The 23033-nt window shown below is 49.8% G+C and overlaps 1 protein-coding gene across 2 annotated transcripts in view; it reads left to right on the forward strand.

The window, feature by feature from the left end:
* Positions 1–23033, forward strand: part of rasgrp4 (RAS guanyl releasing protein 4) — a 217179-nt gene that overhangs the window by 108314 nt on the left and 85832 nt on the right. For both annotated transcript variants that reach the window (XM_085973565.1, XM_085973563.1), the window contains exon 2: positions 7446–7627. In XM_085973565.1, coding sequence (XP_085829691.1) covers positions 7446–7627 — 182 coding nt within the window. The remainder of the gene's footprint in view (positions 1–7445; positions 7628–23033) is intronic.

A 23033-nucleotide genomic window follows, 5' to 3' on the forward strand; every position in this document is an offset into this window, starting at 1 on the left:
TCCTTCACTCTCCCGTTAGACGGTTCCTTCACTCTCCCGTTAGACGGTTCCTTCACTCTCCCGTTAGACGGTTCCTTCACTCCCCCGTTAGACGGTTCCTTCACTCTCCCGTTAGACGGTTCCTTCACTCCCCCGTTAGACGGTTCCTTCACTCCCCCGTTAGACGGTTCCTTCACTCTCGTTAGACGGTTCCTTCACTCTCCCATTAGACGGTTCCTTCACTCTCCCGTTAGACGGTTCCTTCACTCCCCCGTTAGACGGTTCCTTCACTCTCGTTAGACGGTTCCTTCACTCCCCCGTTAGACGGTTCCTTCACTCTCGTTAGACGGTTCCTTCACTCTCCCGTTAGACGGTTCCTTCACTCCCCCGTTAGACGGTTCCTTCACTCCCCCGTTAGACGGTTCCTTCACTCCCCCGTTAGACGGTTCCTTCACTCTCCCGTTAGACGGTTCCTTCGCTCTCCCGTTAGACGGTTCCTTCGCTCTCCCGTTAGACGGTTCCTTCACTCTCCCGTTAGACGGTTCCTTCACTCTCCCGTTAGACGGTTCCTTCACTCTCCCGTTAGACGGTTCCTTCACTCTCCCGTTAGACGGTTCCTTCACTCCCCCGTTAGACGGTTCCTTCACTCCCCCGTTAGACGGTTCCCTCACTCTCCCATTAGACGGTTCCCTCACTCTCCCGTTAGACGGTTCCTTCACTCTCCCGTTAGACGGTTCCTTCATTCTCCCGTTAGACGGTTCCTTCACTCTCCCATTAGACGGTTCCTTCACTCCCCCGTTAGACGGTTCCTTCACTCTCCCGTTAGACGGTTCCTTCATTCTCCCGTTAGACGGTTCCTTCACTCTCCCGTTAGACGGTTCCCTCACTCTCCCGTTAGACGGTTCCTTCACTCCCCCGTTAGACGGTTCCTTCATTCTCCCGTTAGACGGTTCCTTCACTCCCCCGTTAGACGGTTCCTTCACTCTCCCGTTAGACGGTTCCTTCACTCCCCCGTTAGACGGTTCCTTCACTCTCCCGTTAGACGGTTCCTTCACTCTCCCGTTAGACGGTTCCTTCACTCCCCCGTTAGACGGTTCCTTCACTCTCCCGTTAGACGGTTCCTTCACTCCCCCGTTAGACGGTTCCCTCACTCTCCCGTTAGACGGTTCCCTCACTCTCCCATTAGACGGTTCCCTCACTCTCCCATTAGACGGTTCCTTCACTCTCCCGTTAGACGGTTCCTTCATTCTCCCGTTAGACGGTTCCTTCACTCTCCCGTTAGACGGTTCCCTCACTCTCCCATTAGACGGTTCCTTCACTCTCCCGTTAGACGGTTCCTTCACTCTCCCGTTAGACGGTTCCTTCACTCTCCCGTTAGACGGTTCCTTCACTCCCCCGTTAGACGGTTCCTTCACTCTCCCGTTAGACGGTTCCTTCACTCCCCCGTTAGACGGTTCCTTCACTCTCCCGTTAGACGGTTCCTTCACTCTCCCGTTAGACGGTTCCCTCACTCTCCCGTTAGACGGTTCCTTCACTCCCCCGTTAGACGGTTCCTTCACTCTCCCGTTAGACGGTTCCTTCACTCCCCCGTTAGACGGTTCCTTCACTCCCCCGTTAGACGGTTCCTTCACTCCCCCGTTAGACGGTTCCTTCACTCCCCCGTTAGACGGTTCCTTCATTCTCCCGTTAGACGGTTCCTTCATTCTCCCGTTAGACAGTTCCTTCACTCTCCCGTTAGACGGTTCCTTCACTCTCCCGTTAGACGGTTCCCTCACTCTCCCGTTAGACGGTTCCTTCACTCTCCCGTTAGACGGTTCCTTCACTCCCCCGTTAGACGGTTCCTTCACTCTCCCGTTAGACGGTTCCTTCACTCTCCCGTTAGACGGTTCCTTCACTCTCCCGTTAGACGGTTCCTTCACTCCCCCGTTAGACGGTTCCTTCACTCCCCCGTTAGACGGTTCCTTCACTCTCCCGTTAGACGGTTCCCTCACTCTCCCGTTAGACGGTTCCTTCACTCTCCCGTTAGACGGTTCCTTCACTCTCCCGTTAGACGGTTCCTTCACTCTCCCGTTAGACGGTTCCTTCACTCCCCCGTTAGACGGTTCCTTCACTCCCCCGTTAGACGGTTCCTTCACTCTCCCGTTAGACGGTTCCTTCACTCTCCCGTTAGACGGTTCCTTCACTCTCCCGTTAGACGGTTCCTTCGCTCTCCCGTTAGACGGTTCCTTCGCTCTCCCGTTAGATGGTTCCTTCACTCCCCCGTTAGACGGTTCCTTCGCTCCCCCGTTAGACGGTTCCTTCACTCTCCCGTTAGACGGTTCCTTCGCTCTCCCATTAAACAATTCCTTCACTCTCCCGTTAGACGGTTCCCTCACTCCCCCGTTAGACGGTTCCCTCACTCTCCCGTTAGACGGTTCCTTCACTCCCCCGTTAGACGGTTCCTTCACTCCCCCGTTAGACGGTTCCTTCGCTCTCCCGTTAGACGGTTCCTTCGCTCTCCCGTTAGACGGTTCCTTCACTCTCCCGTTAGACGGTTCCTTCGCTCTCCCGTTAGACGGTTCCTTCACTCCCCCGTTAGACGGTTCCTTCACTCTCCCGTTAGACGGTTCCTTCACTCCCCCGTTAGACGGTTCCTTCACTCCCCCGTTAGACGGTTCCTTCGCTCTCCCGTTAGACGGTTCCTTCACTCCCCCGTTAGACGGTTCCTTCACTCTCCCGTTAGACGGTTCCTTCACTCCCCCGTTAGACGGTTCCTTCGCTCTCCCGTTAGACGGTTCCTTCACTCCCCCGTTAGACGGTTCCTTCGCTCTCCCGTTAGACGGTTCCTTCACTCTCCCGTTAGACGGTTCCTTCGCTCTCCCGTTAGACGGTTCCTTCACTCTCCCGTTAGACGGTTCCTTCACTCTCCCGTTAGACGGTTCCTTCACTCTCCCGTTAGACGGTTCCTTCACTCTCCCATTAAACAATTCCTTCAGGCTTCCGTTAGACAGGAGACACCTTCCTCATCTCGGACCAGAGCTAATTTTAATGAGAAATAATTGTGAATTTTTAGAAATTATAAAGGACCATTAACCCAATGAGCCCATTAACAGCTGGAATTGGGCCCAGAGACCTGCCTGACTTTACCCACTTAAAACCTGCATGTGAGCCCCCAGTGCCTCTGAATCTTCTAGCTCTTTGGTGTCGCTGGAATCAGTCAGTCAGTCATAACCAGGCCACACTGGAGGCCACAGAATCACAGGAGTTCTAAGCACAGCAAGAGGCCAAACAGCCCATTCTTGGCCACCTCATTTCCCACAGTGCCACTTTTCACAGCAGCCTACCCAGTTTCTTTTGCTCTGCCATTCGGCTCTGCCCGAACGTCAGCTCAGCATCAGCTTTTTCCACACGGTCTATCCCGCAGCTGAGACCCCGGTCTTCAGTCATGCAGCAGCTGTGCGTTACCCGTCAGAACCTCCTCCCTGTGTGCTCTCCGTTACCGACCGCAGGCTCCTCATTCTCAAATACAACCATGTGGGCCTCACTAGTGTCCAGAGCATAACAGGACGCCTGACATTGCTTTACAGAGCTAATTAACAAGTGTCACCTGCGGCACAGTGGGTAGCATCCTCGCCTCTGAGTCAGAAGGTCGTGGGTTCAAGTCCCACTCCAGAGACTTGTGCACATAAAGCTAGGCTGACACTCCCAGTGCAGTGCTGAGGGAGTGCCGCACTGTCAGAGGTGCCGTCTTTCGGATGAGACGTTATGCTGAGGCCCCGTCTGCTCTCTCAAGTGGACGTAAAAGATCCCACGGCACTATTCCGAAGAAGAGCAGGGGAGTTCTCCCTGGTGTCCTGGTCAATATTTATCCCTCATCCAACATCACTAAAAACAGATTATCTGGTCATTATCACATTGCGGTTTGTGGGAGCTTGCTGTGCGCAGATTGGCTGCCGTGTTTCCCACATTACAACAGTGACTCCACTTCAAAGGTGCTTTGAGACGTCCGGTGGTTGTGAAAGGCGCTATAGAAAAGCAAGTCTTTCTTTCTTTAAATAACTGGTGACGGAGAAAGGTTAGTAACCCAAGGCAGGATCAAGGAGACAGGCTTTAAGGAGATGCGAGGTAGTGAGGCTGAGCTCTTTAGGGAGAGCTTTCCTGAGCATGGGGCCAAGACCGATGAAGCAAAATACTGGCAAATAAGTTGGAGAGAAATTGATAGAGACGGTTAAGTGGAAGCGAAAGGGTTAATGCTTATATTGATTGAAGGTGGCACTTCCATGATTTATTAATGTAAGCAACATGCAGGTGCTTTGTACAAGATAATAGCCACTAAATGATAAAAGACTTGCATTTCTATAGCACCTTTCGTGAACACCAGACGTCCCAAAGCCCTTTACAGCCAATGAAACATAGAAACATAGAAGATAGGAGCAGGAGTAGGCCATTCGGCCCCTCGAGCCTGCTCCGCCATTCAATGAGATCATGGCTGATCATCCAAATTCAGTACCCTGTCCCTGCCTTCTCCCCATATCCCTTGATCCCTTTAGCCTTAAGAAATATATTTAACTCCTTCTTGAATATATTTAATGAATTGGCCTCTACTGCCTTCTTTGGTAGAGAATTCCACAGGTTCACCACTCTCTGGGTGAAGAAATTCCTCCTCATCTCTGTCCTAAATGGCTTACCCCTTATCCTTAGACTGTGACCCCTGGTTCTGGACTCTCCGACCATCGGGAACATCCTTCCAGCATCTAGTCTGTCTAGTCCTGTTAGAATTTTATAAGTTTCAATGAGATCCCCTCTCATTCTTCTAAACTCCAGCGAGTACAAGCCCAATCGACCCAATCTCTCCTCATACGTCATTCCTGCCATCCCAGGTATCAGCCTGGTGAATCTTCGCTGCACTCCTTCCATGGCAAGAACATCCTTCCTCAGGTAAGGCGACCAAAACTGCACACAATACTCAAGATGTGGTCTCACCAAGGCCCTGTACAACTGCAATGTGGGAAACGCGGCAGCCAATTTGCGCACAGCAAGCTCCCACAAACAGCAATGTGATAATGACCAGATAATCCGTTTTTAGTGATGTTGATTGAGGGAGAAATATTGGACAGGACACCGGGGAGAACTCCCCTGCTCTTCTTTGAAATAGTACCGTGGGATCTTTTACGCTCAGAGAGCAGACGGGGCCTCGGTTTACCATCTCAGCCGAAAGACCTCCGACAGTGCAGCACTCCCTCAGCACTGCACTCAAACCTTTGTGCTGAAGTCTCTGGAGTGGGATTGGAACCCACAACCTTCTGACCCCGAGGCGAGGGTGCTGCCCACTGAGCCACGGGCTGACACTTGATGGGAAGAAACAATGGCCCAGATTTTCCTGAGGCTAATGGAGCTCGCCGTTATTTACGTGCAAATGTTACAGTCAAGGGGCAGATACGATGTTAAACTCAAACATCCAAAAGTTACTGTCCGAGATGCGCTGCTCCGCCATTAGCTTCACAAAAACGGCATTGCGGTATTTGCGCGGTAGATGCAAATTGAACTCGCCGCAGAAAGTTAAGCCGTGTCCATTTCAGTCTAAGCACCCTTTTAGTGATGTGGTAAGTGTTAATTACTGCCAGTCAACCTCTCTGGCACTGAAAATTAACTATAACAAGAGTGGAGTCTCATTCCTTCAGGTTTTAATTGTTGTTGGAGATTTTAAAAATGTCACGGTTATGTTTTTTTGACTTTTCCTTTCTGCCTCTTTCCTCTCTCTCAATCCAGTCTTTCTTTCCCTCTCTTTCTGTGCCTGATTTGATGTTGAATTCACCCATTCTAACGTACACTTCCTTCTCAGTCCTTGGGCTGTTAATTTCGCAATTCTTCAACCTGATTGCTAAGGAGACGCACAGCTGCTTGCCCTGTTCGCTCAGGTCCCAGGATACCCAGTTTCTCTCCCTGCCCCCGTATCAGTTCGCACCTTCAGCAACTTACCAGGCAAAAAATTTTAGAAACCTAAATGTGCAAGGGCAAGTCTAACTAACGGCAGACGCCATTAGATGGCCTGCTGCAGCAAATTATGGCCAAATGGGATCAGATAGGTGGCTCCGTGGTAGCACTCCCGCCACTCTGTCAGAAGGTCATGGGTTCAAGCCCCACTCCCGAGACTTGAAGAACATAATCCAGGTCGACACTCCCAGTGCAGTGCTGAGGGAGTGCTGCACTGTCGGAGGTGCCGTCTTTCGGATGCGACGTTAAACCTGCTGTCTTAGGTGAACGTAAAAGATCCCACGATCACTATTTTGAAGAAGAGCAGGGGGAGTTATCCCTGGTGGCCTGGCCAATGTTTATCCCTCAATCAACATCACTGAAAAACAGATTATAAGAACATAAAAATTAGGAGCAGGAGTCGGCCATTCGGCCCCTCGAGCCTGCTCTGCCATTCAATAAGATGATGGCTGATCTTCTACCTCATCTCCACTTTCCTGCACTATCCCCATAGCCCTTGATTCCCTTAATATTCAAAAATCTATCGATCTCTGTCTTGAATATACTCAACGACTGAGCCTCCACAGCCCCCTGGGGTAGAGAATTCCAAAGATTCACCACCCTCTGAATGAAGAAATTCCTCCTCATCTCAGTCCTAAATGGCCGATCCCTTATTCTGAGACTGTGACCCCTGGTTCTAGACTCCCCAGCCAGGGGAAAACATCCTCCCTGCATCTACCCTGTCAAGCCCTGTAGGAATTTTGTGTGTTTCAATGAGATCACCTCTTGTTCTTCTAAACTCTAGAGGTGCCGTCTTTCGGATGAGACGTTAAACCGGGACCCCCGTCTGCTCTCTCAGGTGGACGTAAAAAATCCCACGGGCACTATTGGAAGAAGAGTGGGGCGGAGGGTTGGGGGGGTGGGGTTTGGGGTGGGGCGGGGGGGAGTTCTGGCCAACTTTTATTTCTTAACCAAGATCACTAAAAAAAAAAAAAAACCCCAGATGATCTGGTCATTATCGCGTCGCTGTTTGCGGGATCTTGTTGTGCGCAAAATTGGCTGCCGTGTTTGCTGCATTACAACAGCAACTACGCTTCAACAAAAAAGTGCTTCATTGGCTGTCAAGCGTTTTGGGACGCCCCAAGGTCGTGAACGGCGCTATAGAAATGCAAGTCTTTTCTTGTTTTATAAAAACATGTCGAAATGTGACCGTGGTTCTATTTATGGAAGAAAGATAATTGTCCAGGGCCTGTAACCTGAATCTGCAAAAGCGGTTGAACTATTCGGATACAATGCGGGTGCTGGTCTAAGGCTGTCTGTCTGCCAGTGAAAGGGTATCTTACATAATGGAGGGAGGTGACTCCCTTTTTATCTCCTTGCTTATTGACGTATTTAGCACAGCCTCTCATGTGAGACATAGCTGAAATCTCTCTCTCTCGTTCTCTCCCTGAGCTCTGCTGTTTATCCCCTGTTGTTTTTTTTATTCCCCTCCACCCCCCCCCCCCCCGTTGCAGGAAATCTCGTCATGAATACCAGAACACCCTGGGCACCAAGGTCATCCAGCGGCAGAACCGGCGCAGAATGACCTGCCCCAGTCCAGCCGAGATCAGCAAGGCTAAAGCCATCATGTCCATGCCTCAGCTCACCAAGGCGCTCAGCCTGGACGAACTCCTCATGAAATGCGTCCAGTCCTTTGGTAGGTGGCCTCCTTTTCCGAGATATCATCTCTAGGCGACTGGAGTTGTGTGTATGTGCTTGTGTGTGTGTGTGTGTGTGTGTGTGTGTGTGTGTGTAACAGTGCAGATTGTAAAATGTTAGTGCATCGCTTAGCTATGAAGCTGAAGCTACCCAAAACAAAACCGTGGCTATCTGGAGAGGGGAGTGAACAGCGGGGAGTTGTCACTGACTTATATGTGCAGTCACAGAAGAGTTTGATGTTTGACTAGATTCTAGTGGATTGTGAGCAGGGGTAGGTGGTCTTTCAGCTTCCCGCTTCCGGGAGCAATTAGCAAATTAACAATTTTTTAAAAAACTGTGACTAGAGGCCACGGAGATGCCTCAAACATGAACAGGCTTCAGTCTGTGTGACCGCCTGCTCCTCTTTTTATGTGGCCTACGCCCTGACTGCGGAGGTGAAACAGCCCACACATTGGAGAGGTGCGTGGGGGCCTTTTCTCACGGCAGAATTTCCGCTGAAGTGTTCCGTCGGAGTCTCTAGTAAAGACGCCCGCAGTACGAGGAACAGGATGGTTTGACCTGGGATTGTGCCCCTTCTGAGGACTTTTCAAAGCATCAGTGATAATAATCGGTAAAGCTCTCTCCTTCCCGAAATCGCTGAGATGGGACAGAGTGTTTCCCTTGGTTATATTGTGTGACTGTTCGATGTTCCTTCTCTCGCGCAATCGGTTGGTCGTCACATAACAAGAATATTTTGGTGAGGATCTGTGCGTGCCATCAGTTTCAAATGAAAGTCTACTTCTTGGAGGCCTGATTTCCAAACGGTATCGCTTTAGAAAAAAGAAACTTCCACTAGCTTTCTCTTTAGAACATAAGAAATAAGAGCAGGAGTAGGCCACACGGCCCCTCGAGCCTGCTCCGCCATTCAATAAGATCATGGCTGATCATTGACCTCGACTCCACTTCCCCGCCCGATCTCCGTATCCATTGATTCCCCTAGAGTCCAAAAATCTATTGATCTCAGCCTTGAATATACTCAAAGACTCAGCATTCGCAGCCCTCTGGGGCAGAGAATTCCAAAGATTCTCAACCCTCTGAGTGAAGAAATTCTACCTCATCTCGGTCTTAAATGGCCGACCCCTTATCCTGAGACTATGCCCCCCTAGTTCTAGACTCTCCAGCCAGGGGGAAACAACCTCTCAGCATCTACCCTGTCAATCCCCCTCAGAATCTTGTATGTTTCAATGAGATCACCTCGCATTCTTCTAAACTCCAGAGAGCATCGGCCCAATCTACACAACCTCTCATCATAGGACAGCCCTCTCACCTTTATCACCTTTCTCAGAAACATCTTAAAAGTTTGGGCACCTGTTGTGGTGGCAAAATTGGTTGGCCATCTTTCTGCACAGCAAGGCTCCACAGACTGACTGGTTCATCTGTTTTCAGTGGTATTGTTGGGGAGGAATGTTGGCTGGGACACCAGAACTCCTTGCTCCTCTGCGAGCACCCAGTGTCAGCATCAAGCACTCTCCGGTCAGCTGCAGCACAGGTTAGATACATAGTAGAGCTCCCTCTACTCTGCCCTCAAAATAATATTGGGCCAGAAATTCGGGTCGGGGGCTTCCCGCGGGTGCAAGCCCCCGACCTGCACTTACCTAGCGCGCCGGCCGTTGAGCTGTGGGCCCATGTGGGATTCCGATCCTGGGCCTCCTCCAGCTGCCGGCGCGCAGTGCTCGCGTATCCCAGGGGCGCAGTTAGTTTGAAGCATCCCCTGGGATCACGTGGGCGATGGGGAGCCAATCGTAGCAGGGAATCTCTATTCATAGATTTGACAGGAAGACCTGTCAAATCTATGAATAGAGATCGGCCCCAAAACCTAACTAAAACTTCAAATAAATTTTTAAAAAATCACATTTTTAAAATAACTATAAATTACATAAAATAACTATTTTAAACAATAATTTAAATTTTTGAAAAAATTAATTACAGTTTTTAACGGGGCTAAAAACAAACTTACCTTTCTTTAAAGTATTTAAAAATAATAAACCTGTGGAAAAAATGTTTTAATTTTACTTAATTCACCACTTACCTTGTTAAAAGCAGGCCTTGCGACTGCTTTTTACAAGCGTAGCTGCTGGAGACTTACCCTCCCGCAGAAACCTGTAAAAAAAAAAAACGGAAGGTCCTGGAGTACGCGCTGCCTCTCCGGCGCCGCGTTTGACCTGTGAACCCCTTCTTTCAAGGGAACGGAAGTTCCGGTTTCCCGCGCATGCGCAGTGCATGCTCGAAACCGGCACTTTTGTTGGCCCTACGCGTGAGTACACAACGCGTACTCACCCGTGGGGTCCCGAATTTCTGCCCCATTAATAAGTCCAGTTTCAAAAGAAGCAACCCATATTTGACCAGTGTGGCCTCTCTGAATGCGATTGCCAATTTTGTGCCAGTTTGCACTGAATTGTGGGTACAGGAAACTCTCTTTTAACCGGCACCCAAATAACCGGAAATCTCTGTTAACCGGCAAAATTCAGGAGTAGGTTCAGGTAAGCTTTACTTCATATTAGTGGTAGTTCCTGGATCTGTGGCTGTGTAACTGGGGTTCGTGCACTTGTTGCTGAGCAACAGGGACGCTTGGTCTGTGGCCGGAGTTCCTGCACCTGTTGCTAAGCAACAGGGAAACCTGGATTTGTTGCTGTGTACGGGGCTCTCGTACCTTTTAAACTATACCTCTCTGTAATCCGGACTTTTTGATAAACCGGCACCACGCCGGTCCCGTTGGTGCTGGATAATAAAGAGTTTCCTGTAATTTGATGCTCGGATTCAAAAACCAATAAGAATTGAGCTCTGATTGTCACCAACTTACTTTACTTAGGACCTTGGCATCCAACAGAGAGTGCAGTCCATCATTCCACCAGTCTAAGCTGAATTGGACGTTTTTTTCACCCAACCACAGATATCATACTTTTAACCTCCCCTGCCCCCGCACCACGACTTCATGTTTAAGCTTTGTTTCCATCACCCCTGTGCTCGCTGACCTACATTGGCTCGCGGTCTCGATTTTAAAATTCTCACCCTCATGTTCAAATCCCTCCATGGCCTCGCCCCCTTTCCCTAGCTCTGTAACCTCCTGCAGCCCTGCAACCCTCCGAGATCTCTGCGCTCCTCCAATTCTGAGCTCTTCAGCATCCCCGGTTTTAATCGCTCCAACATTGATGGCCGTGCCTTCAGCTGCCTAGGCCTTAAGCTCAGGAATTCCCGCCTTAAACCGCTCCGCCTCTCCATAAGAATGTAAGAACATAAGAATTAGGAGCAGGAGTAGGTCATACGGCCCTCGAGCCAGCTTCAATAAAATCATGGCTGATCTTCAACCTCAACGCCACTTTCTCTCACGATCCCCATATTCCTTGATCCCTCTAGAGTCGAAAAATCTATTGATCTCAACCTTGAATATACTCAATGACTGAGCAGCCACAGCCCTCTGGGGTAAAGAATTCCAAAAATTCCTCCTCATCTCAGTCTTAAATGGCCAACCCCTTAACCTGAGACTATGGGGGAAAATTTCAGTATCACCCCGTTTGGGGTGCCATTATCGGCTGTGCGCAAAGTTTAGCGCCTGGCGCTAATTATTGCCTCCAACAGCAAACTTGGCTTTTATCGCCCCTGGAGGTGATTGGAGCGCTAAATCAGGCGCTTCACACCTGTCTTAAGGCGCAAATGCCGAGGAGCGAGGCGCTACCTCAGAGCGCTGGCGAAGCAAGGAAGGGCAAATCAAAATAAACCTGCAAAGTGCTGCTCAGTACTCAAAACTCCTTCACACAGCGTTGAGTCTCTCCGGAAGTCTCTCTCTCTCTCTCTCAGAATGTGTGGTGCAAAAATGTCACCAACAAAAAAAGGCAGGAAGCGGTCGCCTTTAAATAGCGCTCCCCCAGTCCCTTTCTGACAGCATAACGCTCCCCTCAACCTGTCGTTGCTAGCGGCAGGTGGTAAGGCAGGGGGCGCCACTCAATATCCGGTCGGGGGCGCTAACGGGGCGTTGCGCACTCGACTGACGTCACAATCTGCCGGCGCAGGAGATCGTGGCGGTAGTGTTTAGCGCCGCCGCAAAATGTCTAGTTAATTTCGCGAGCGGCGCAAACATCACCACGCCCGGGCGCTAGTTGCTTTGCGCCCCATTAGCGCCCTCTTAAGGCGCTAACAGGAGGCGCAAACAACTGAATTTTTCCCCCTATGTCCCCTAGCTCTAGACTCTCCAGCCAGGGGGAAACAACCTCTTAGCATCTACCCTGTCAACTTCCTCAGTATCTTATATGTTTCAATGAGATCACCTCCTATTCTTCTGAACTCCAGAGAGTATAGGCCCATCTCCAAGGCAAGTATGTCCTTCCTCAGATAAGGAGACCAAAACTATGCACAGTGCTCCATGTGTGGTCTCACCAAGACCCTGTACAATTGTAGCAAGACTTCCTCACTCTTATACTCCAACCCCCTTGCAATAAAGGCCAACATGCTATTTGCCTTCCTAATTGCTTGCTGTACCTGCACGCTAACTTTCTGTGTTTCCTGTACAAGGACACCTAAATTTCTCTGAACACTAACATTTAATAGTTTTTCACCATTTAAAAAATATTCTGTTTTTCGATTCTTCCTACCAAATTGAATAACCTTACATTTCCCCACATTATACTCCATCTGCCACCTTACTGCCCACTCACTTAAACCATCTCTAACTTCAACTCTCTCTCTTCCTTTAAGATGCTCCTTAAAACCTACCTTTTTGACCGAGCTGTCCTAATACAGGAAACTTTGGTTTATCTGGAGGTTGTATGTCCGGAAACCTCGATCTACCGGCAGAAATCAGGAGCCGTGTTGTTAGGTTTTTTTTCTTCTCGTGGCTTTGTTTTCAATAGTTGGGCTCTGCAAAGTCTCTCTGAAGCTGTTGCTAAGCTACAGAGACGCTTCCAAGGTACGGCGGACTGTTTAGCAACAGTGTTTGTTGTCAGATACAGAGATGAAAACCTCCATATGCTTCAACATTAACTTTGTATGTCCGGCAGTTTTGATAGATCGGCAACAGCTCGGTCCCATCGGTGCCGGATATAACAAAGTTTCCTGTATCTCCTTGTATGGTTCGTTGTCAAATTTTGTTTTATAACACTCCTGTGAAGATGTTTTACTGTGTTAGAGGCGCTTTATAAAGCCAAGTTGTTGTTGTTGTTGTTAAGGATGTCAATAGTTGACCCATAGACTTGGGCCACAGACTGCGGTGGGTTAGCTGCAGTCCAAAAGATTAAAGGGAGGTGTGCTGCAATTGGTCTTAATGGCTTGGGTTAGGGGTGGGAAAATGATGTGGGGCATTCTCATTGGCCCAGAAATTCGGGTCTCCACGGGTGAGTACGCACGGGGTACTCACCCGTAAGCCCAATGGAAGTGCCGGTTTTGTGCATGCACTGCGCATGCGCGGGAAACCGGAACTTCCGTTCCCTTGAAAGAAGAGGTTCAGAGGTGGAACGCGTGCGCCGGAGAGGCAGCGCGTGCGCATTGAACGTACGTTTCTTTTCCAGGTTTTTCCGGGAGGGTAAGTCTCCAGGAGTTACACATATAAAAAGCAGGTGCAATGCCTGCTTTTAACAAGGTAAGTGGTGAATTAATTAAAATTAAAACATTTTTTCCACAGGTTTATTATTTTTAAATACTTTAAAGAAAGGTAAGTTTATTTTTAGCCATGTTAGAAAATGTAATTAATTTTTCAAAAATGTAAATTATTGTTTAAAATAGTTATTTCATGTAATTTATAGTTATTTTAAAAATGTGATGTTTTTAAAATTTATTTGAAGATTTAGCGATGTTTTGGGGCTTATAGTATTTATAGGTTTGACAGCTCTTCCTGTCAAACTTATGAATGAAGCATTCCCTGCTACCATTGGCTCTCCATGGCCCACGTGGATAAGTCTCCAGGAGTTACACATGTAAAAAGCAGGCGCAAGGCTCTCCATGGCCCACGTGATCCCAGGGGACGCTTCGAACTAACTGCGCCCCTGGGATACGCGAGCACTGCGCGCCGGCAGTTGGAGGAGGCCCAGGATCGGAATCCCACACGGGCCCACAGCTCAACGGCCGGCACGCTAGGTAAGTGCAGGTCGGGGGCTTGCACCCGCAGGAAGCCTCCGACCCGAATTTCTGGGCCATTGTAGTCTACCAGCAGCGTGTGCGTGTGGTCATTGTGTAATGGCAGGATGATGTTCAGCTGTGATGCTTCCCTCAATCAAATAGCCTACCAACATTCTGCCTAAGCTCGCACTTAAAGAATGGTCACTTGGATGACATGCTGCAGAGTGCCCTCGGTATAGTGCCCCAGTAAGGAGTCAACACCTCCTGGGGGAGGGGGAAAATTGGTGGGGAAAAGAACAAATACCTTAAGAACTGGGGTTATGCTGTAGGAGGTCCATCAGTCCGATGAATTCTGGTTCGTGTAGATGTCCGGGCCTCTGGGTTGGAACACTGGCCACTCTGGAGGCCGAGAGGATTGAGCTGCGAGACCACTTATAATGGTGATCCTATCAAACTGACCGACTTCTGACTGAGTCGCGAAGTGGGGCAACAAAGGTGGCTGCAGTGTCAGGATAGCAGCAGATTAGTGGTCCTCTTGTCCTATCCAGACACTATCTTAAAAAAGAATATCAATCTTCCCTCACCGTGCAGCAATTAAACTCTAACTGACCGCAGGCTGTGTTTGCTTAGACCGCGAGCAATGCCACCGAGGATCAGCTAGTGTAATATGAATCATGAAATCAGGATTTGACGAAAATTCACCAGTGACATTGGCTACTTTCTCAATACTGAAAGCATAATGGAGATATCCCATCTGCCAATGTATCACTGTGTCTGCCGCACCTTACATAACTTAAATATTAAGAATTGCTTTAAAAACACCTCGGTGTAAGTAACAAAAAAATAAATTGCGATGTTGATGGTTATTGCTCATCTCAGACACAGTCAGATAACAGTAAAGTTTTCATTCTGTATGAGGGATCAGAGCCGTGATCTGATATCAGAGTAGCTGAAAAAAAGAACAAAGGAAGACTTGCATTTATATAGCGCCTTTCACAACCTCAGGATAACCCAAAGCACTTTACAGCCAATGAAGTACTTTTGAAATATAGTCACTGTTGTAATGTGGGAAACGCAGCAGCCAATTTGTGCACAGCAAGCTCCCAGAAACGGCAATGTGATAATGACCAGGTCATCTGTTTTTTTAGGTGTTGGTTTAGCGATAAATATTGGCCAGGACACTGGGGAGAACAACCATGCTCTTCTTCAAAATTGTGCCTTGGGTTGTTTTATGTCCCCCTGAGAGGGCAGACGGGACCTCGACACAGAGTGACTGAGACACACACACACCAAATGTGACACAGAGTGACTGAGACACACACACACTGACTGTGACACAGAGTGACTGAGACACACACACACCGACTGTGACACAGAGTGACTGAGACACACACACCGACTGTGACACACAGTGACTGAAACACACACACCGACTGTGACACAGAGTGACTGAGACACACACACACCGACTGTGCGACACAGAGTGACTGAGACGCACACACACACCAACTGTGACAGAGTGACTGAGACACACACACACCGACTGTGACACAGAGTGACTGAGACACACACACACTGACTGTGCAACACAGAGTGACTGAGACACACACACACCGACTGTGACACAGAGTGACTGAGAAACATACACACTGACTGTGACACTGTAACTGAGACACACACACACACCGACTGTGATACAGTGTGACTGAGTCACACACACACCGACTGTGACACAGAGTGACTGAGACACACACACCGACTGTGATTCAGAGTGACTGAGACACACACACACACCGACTGTGACAGAGTGAATGAGACACACACACACCGACTGTGACACAGAGTGACTGAGACACACACACACCGACTGTGACACAGAGTGACTGAGACACACACACACCGACTGTGACACTGTGACTGAGACACACACACACACCGACTGTGATACAGTGTGACTGAGTCACACACACACCGTCTATGAGACAGAGTGACTGAGACACACACACCGACTGTGATTCAGAGTGACTGAGACACACACACACACCGACTGTGACACAGAGTGACTGAGACACACACACACCGACTGTGACACAGAGTGACTGAGACACACATACACCGACTGTGACACAGAGTGAGTGAGAGACACACACCGACTGTGACACAGAGTGAGTGAGAGACACACACACCGACTGTGACACAGTGACTGAGACACACACACACACACTGACTGTGACACAGAGTGACTGAGACACACACACACCGACTGTGACACAGGGTGACTGAGACACACACACACCGACTGTGCAACACAGAGTGACTGAGACACACACACACCGACTGCATGACACAGAGTGACTGAGACACACACACACCGACTGCATGACACAGAGTGACTGAGACACACACACACCGACTGCATGACACAGAGTGACTGAGAAACACACACACCGACTGTGACACAGAGTGACTGAGACACACACACACCGACTGTGACACAGAGTGACTGAGACACACACACACCGACTGTGACACTGCGTGACTGAGACACACACACACCGACTGTGACACTGCGTGACTGAGACACACACACACCGACTGTGACACAGAGTGACTGAGACACACACACACCGACCGTGACACAGAGTGACTGAGACACACACACACCGACTGTGACACAGCGTGACTGAGACACACACACACCGACTGTGACACAGAGTGACTGAGACACATACACACCGACTGTGACACAGAGTGACTGAGACACAGAGTGACTGAGACACACACACACCGACTGTGTGACACAGAGTGACTGCGACACTCACACACCAACTGTGACACAGAGTGACTGAGACACACACACACCGACTGTGCAACACAGAGTGACTGAGACACACACACCGACTGTGACACAGAGTGACTGAGACACACACACACCGACTGTGACACAGAGTGACTGAGACACACACACACCGACTGTGACACAGAGTGACTGAGACACACACACACCGACTGTGACACAGAGTGACTGAGACACACACACACCGACGGTGACACAGAGTGACTGAGACACACACACACCGACTGTGACACTGCGTGACTGAGACACACACGCACTGACTGTGACACAGAGTGTCTGAGACACACACACACCGACTGTGACACAGCGTGACTGAGGCACACACACACCGACTGTGACACTGCGTGACTGAGACACACACACACCGACTGTGACACAGAGTGACTGAGACACACACACACCGACGGTGACACTGCGTGACTGAGACACACACGCACCGACTGTGACACAGAGTGACTGAGACACACACACAGGCGTAGAGGAATGCCCACACAGAGGGAGAGATAGAGATAGAGACAAATGTTGACAGAAGGAGACTAAAATAGAGATGGAGAGAGAGACAGACAAACACAGCAACAGTGAGGCTAAGGCAGGGGGAGAAATAGATTGAAAGAGTGAAAATGAGAGAAGCAAGATTATGTCATTAAGATTCGCAGAGAAAAGCTGGTTAGTCGAGTTAGGTTTTTTTTTAAACATCCTGGTGCTTTGCTGAGGAAGCAGCTGTTTAGATCGCAGTTTAGTTGCAGAACAAGAGGTTTTTAGAGACTGTTAATGTTTTCCATTCTCTTTAAACACCACTCTGTCTCAGCGTTCCCTTTCTTAGCGAGCAAACATGTTCCCAAACCTATGGTCCTTGCTGGTGTTGAGCTGGTGAAAGGTGCATGCCACAGGAGCATGCAATGACTCTCCTCTAACCCCTTCCTGCCTTGTCAGGTCACGTCTCAGATTAGCGCTGCCGTTTTCCGGCAGTGTGGCTGAGATTGAAAATTCGCCGATTGGACCTTCAGCTGACCGTCCAACCCCATATCCTCTCCGTCACAAAGACCGCCTACCTCCACCTCCGCAACATCGTCCCGTCTCCGACCACCCCCCGCCCCCCACACCCGCCTCAGCTCATCTGCTGCTGAAACCCTCATCCCTGCCTTCTTACACCTCCAGACTCGACGATTCCGACACACCCTTGGCTGGCCTCCGAACCCCACCCTCCGTAAACACCGGCTCATTCTGAACGCTGCTGCGAGTATCCCGCAACAAGACCCGCTCACCGCCCCCCCCACCCCACCCCTGCCCTTATTGACCCACATTGGATGCCAGTCCAACAACGCCTCGAATTTAAAATTCTCATCCTCGTGTTTAGAATCATAGAGTTATACAGCACAGAAAGAGGCCCTTCGGCCTATCGTGTCCGCGCCGGCCATCAAGCCCTGTCTATTCTAATCCCATTTTCCAGCATTTGGTCCGTAGCCTTGTATGCTATGGCGTTTCAAGTGCTCATCTAAATGCTTCTTGAATGTTGAGGGTTCCTGCCTCTACCACCCTTTCAGGCAGTGAGTTCCAGATTCCAACCACCCTCTGGGTGAAAAAGTTTTTCTTCAAATCCCCTCTAAACCTCCTGCCCCTTACCCTGAAACTATGCCCCCTGGTTATTTATGTTAAGTCTGTGTGTTATAGTGAGAATTACTACACAGACCACAAGAGTAAATTCAACAGGTCTTTACTGGTTGGAGGTCGGACTAAACTGAATACAATATTATTACACTGTGCTTATATACCGGTGTGGTCACCACCGGTATTACGTATACAGCAGCCAAAGAAAGTAGTACCTTTCTTAAGGTGGACCAGGCTTAAGTTCTCTTAAGGTGGAACAGGTTACATACACCACAATTTACCCCTCTACTAAGGGGAAAAGTTCCTTTCTATCTACCCTATCTATGCCCCTCATAATTTTGTACACCTCAATCAGGTCCCCCCTCAGCCTTCTCTGCTCCAAGGAAAACAACCCCAGCCTGTCCAGTCTCTCTTCATAGCTGAAGCGCTCCAGCCCAGGTAACATCCTGGTGAATCTCCTCTGCACCCTCTCCAATGCAATCACATCCTTCCTATAGTGTGGCGACCAGAACTGCACACAGTATTCCAGCTGTGGCCTAACTCGCGTTTTGTACAGCTCCATCATAACCTCCCTGCTCTTATATTCTATTAAATCCCGTTCTGGCCTTGGGGCCCCCCCCCCCCCCCCCCCCACTAACTCTGTAACCTCCCACAGCCTTACGATCGGCTCTTTCGGGCAAACCCTTCCCTTCCCTTCCCCCGCAGTAATGGTAACCGTGCCTCCAGGTGCCTTCAAGCCCAAGTTGCTGTTGTCTCTGCATCCCACTGCGTCAGACGAGCTATCATGAGTCATGTGCCACCTCACAATAATCCTGCCGAGAGCCAGTCTTCATCTGGTGCCTGGGTTTCGAAACCCCATTTGCACAGCAGCTGTGTGACTGCATTGAAGCCTCCGTGTGCATCCCCAGCACCAGCTCACTCACCGAGCAAACCAGGCTTGGGAGAGAAGAGAGAGACTTGCATTTCTATAGCGCCTTTCACAACCACCGGACGTTCCCAAAGCGTTTTACAACCAATGAATTACTTTGTGATGTGTACTCACTGTTGTACAGGAAACTGTTTATTATCCAGCACCGACGGGACTGGCGTGGTGCCGGTTTATCAAAAAGTCTGGATTACAGAGTGGTATAGTTAAAAGGTACGAGAGCTCCGTACACAGCAACAAATCCAGGCTTCCCTGTTGCTTAGCAACAGGTGCAGGAACTCCGGCCACAGATCAAGCGTCCCTGTTGCTTAGCAACAAGTGCACGAACCCCGGTTACACAGCCACAGATCCAGGAACGGCCACTAATATGAAGTAAAACTTACCTGAACCTACTCCTGAATTTTGCCGGTTAACAGAGATTTCCGGTTATTTAGGTGCCGGTAAATCGAGAGTTTCCTGTAATGTGGGAAATGCGGCAGGCAATTTACACACAGCAAGCTCCCACAAACGGCAATGTGATAATGACCAGATAATGAGGAGAGATTGAGTAGACTAGGCCAATATTCTCTATAGAGTTTAGAAGAATGAGAGATGATCTCATTGAAACATGCAAAATTCTTACAGGGCTTGACAGGATAGATGCAGGGAGGATGTTTCCCCTGGCTGGGGAGTCTAGAACCAGGGGTCACAGTCTCAGAATAAGGGGTCGGCCATTTAGGACTGAGATGAGGAGAAATTTCTTCACTGAGGGTTGTGAATCTTTGGAATTCTCTACCCCAGAGGGCTGTGGAGGCTCAGTCGTTGAGTATATTCAAGACAGAGATCGATACATTTTTGAGTATTAAGGGAATCAAGGGATATGGGGATAGTTCAGGAAAGTGGAGATGAGGTAGAAGATCAGCCATGATCTCATTGAATGGCGGAGCAGGCTCAAAGGGCCAAATGGCCGACTCCTGCTCCTATTCCTTATGTTCTTTTAATCTGTTTTAGTGATGTTGATTGAGGGATAAATATTGGCCAGGACACCGGGGAGAACTCCCCCTGCTCTTCTTCGAAATAGTGCCGTGGGATCTTTTACATCCACCTGAGAGGGCAGATGGGGTCCTCGGTTTAACGTCTCATCTGAAAGACGGCACCTCCGACAGTTCAGCACTCCCTCAGTAAAGCACTGGGAGTGTCGGCCTGGATTTTTGAGCTCAAGTCTCTGGAGTGAGACGATGAACCCACGACCTTCTGACTCAGAGGTGAGAGAGTGCTACCCACTGAGCCATGGCTGACACTATGAATTTGGTTACTTACCACAGTGCACTGGCATCAACTCAAGTAGAACAGTAACTGGAACTCACTGAGGCTGCTTGGGATGTGGAGCAATATTTATGTTCATGAACTTCAAACCATTTTTCATGACATGCGCAGGACTGAAGGATATTGTAATCTTAATAGACATTTATTAATATACCACCTTCCCAGCATTCACCTCTCAGCTTCCCAGCATTCAGTGGGTAGCACTCTCACCTCTGAGTCCGAAGGTTGTGGGTTCAAGTCCCACTCCAGAGACTTGAGCACAGAATTTAGGCTGACACTCCAGTGCAGTGCTGAGGGAGCGCTGCACTGTCGGAGGTGCCGTCTTTCAGTTGAGACGTTAAACCAAGGCCCCATCTGCCCTCGGCAGATCCCACGGCAGTATTTCGAAGAAGAGCAGGGGAGTTCTCCCCGGTGTCCTGGCCCAATATTTATCCCTCAATCAACATCACAGTAAAACAGATCATTATCACATTGCTGTTTGTGGGAGCTTGCTGTGCGCAAAATGACTGCTGCGTTTCCTACATTACAACAGCGACAGCACTTCAAAAGTACTTCATTGGCTGCAAAGCGTCCTGAAGTCGTGAAAGGCGCTATAGAAATGCAAGTCTTTCTCACTGTTACTGACCTGACTAAAGACTCCACTTACAAATTTCAGAGAGTGATGATCACAATCTATCAGTGTGAGATCTACAGTGGGAGAATTGCTCTAATGTGGTTTCGTTCTTACATCTGCATCGTCATTTACATTTGTGCAGATTTGCAAATATGTGACACCAGAAACTGCAGAAGGGGTAGCAGAGGGTTGCAGCAACCTACTTCCCAGATTTTGCGTACTACAAGCTCCCAATTGGGCAATTGTGGAAGAGATCTTTACGTGCTCCTGAGCACCTAGTAGTAGCTGGAAAGCAGAGGATGGGGTAACTAGGAACAGCTATTTATTGGGAAATAGATCAAGGCTTGATTGGCACCCCATCCACCACCTTAAACATTCACTCCCTCCACCACCGGCGCACCGTGGCTGCAGTGTGTACCATCTACAAGATGCACTGCAGCAACTCGCCAAGGCTTCTTCGACAGCACCTCCCAAACCCGCGACCTCTTCCACCTAGAAGGACAAGGGCAGCAGGTGCATGGGAACACCACCACGCCCAAGATCCCCTCCAAGTCACACACCATCCTGACTTGGAAATATATCGCTGTTCCTTCATCGTTGCTGGGTCAAAATCCTGGAACTCCCTCCCTAACAGCACTGTGGGAGCACCTTCACCACACGGACTGCAGTGGTTCAAGAAGGCGGCTCACCACCACCTTCTCGAGGGGCAACTAGGGATGGGCAATAAATGTTTGCCTTGCGATGCCCACATCCCGTGAACAAATAAGGAAAAAATGTCCTCCTAATAACGGGGAGGCGGGACGGTGAGGGGGATTCTGGTAGTGGGCGATGAACCCAGCAAGGCCAATCCTAACAGCAGGGCCTCATTTAAATAATTGTGTGCAGTGGCCCGTCCGACAGCTGGTCAGATTGACCGCCTGGACAGCAGACGGGAGCCGAGATTTAGCGGCAGGAGGCCGGAGCTGGGGATCTGTGGAAACTGCTTGCTTTTAACGGGAGCCTCATCCAGGGCGGGGCGGGGGTTGGGGTCAGGTCAGGGTCGGGGGGTCGAGTTGGAGGTCGGGTTGGGGGTCTGGTCAGGGTCGGATTGGGGGTCGAGTCGGGTTGGGGTGGGGGTCGGGTCAGGGTCGGGTTGGGGAGTCGGGTCGGGGGTTGGGTTAGTTTGGGGGTCGGGTTGGAGGTCGTGTTGGGGTCAGGTCATGGTTGGGTTGGGGGTCGGGTTGGGGTCAGGTCATGGTTGGGTTGGGGGTCAGATTGGGGTCAGGTTGGGATTGAGTTGGGGTCGGGTTGCAGGTCGGTTTAAGGTGGGGTTGGGGGTCGGGTCAAGGTCGGGTTGGGGTCGCGTTGGGTTGGGGGTTGGGTTGGTTTGGAGGTCGGGTTGGGGTCAGGTCAGGGTCGGGTTGGTTTGGGGGTCAGATTGGTATCGGGTTGGAGGTCAGTTTGGGGTCGGATTGGAGCTCAGGTTGGGATCGGGTTGCAGGTCATGTTGGGGTCAGGTCAGGGTCAGGTTGGGGACAGGATGGGGGTCGGGTTGGGGTCGGGTTGCAGGTCGGTTTGGCATCGAGTTCGGGTTGGGTTTGAGGGTAGGGTAGGGTTGGGTTAGGGTCGGGACGGGTTGGATGTGTCTATGGAGCTGAATGGCAGACTTCATGAAATTCGGGTCGGGGGCTTCCCGTGGGTGTAAGCCCCAGACCTGCACTTACCCAGCGCGCTGGCCGTTGAGCTGTGGGCCCGTGTGGGATTCCGATCCTGGACCTCCTCCAACTGCCGGCGCGCAGTGCTTGCGTATCCCAGGGGCGCAGTTAGTTCGAAGCGTCCCCTGGGATCTTGTGGGCCATGGAGAGCCAATGGTAGCAGGGAATCTGTATTCATAAGTAGACCTGTCAAACCTATAAATACTACAAGCCCCAAAACATCACTAAATCTTCAAATATTTTTTTTTTTAAATCACATTTTTAAAATAAACTATAAATTACATGAAATAACTATTTTAAACAATAATTTAAATTTTT

This window comes from Somniosus microcephalus, chromosome 34 (assembly GCF_052327205.1).
Source record: "Somniosus microcephalus isolate GS21.2 chromosome 34, FLI_Smic_1.0, whole genome shotgun sequence".
Taxonomy (NCBI): domain Eukaryota; kingdom Metazoa; phylum Chordata; class Chondrichthyes; order Squaliformes; family Somniosidae; genus Somniosus; species Somniosus microcephalus.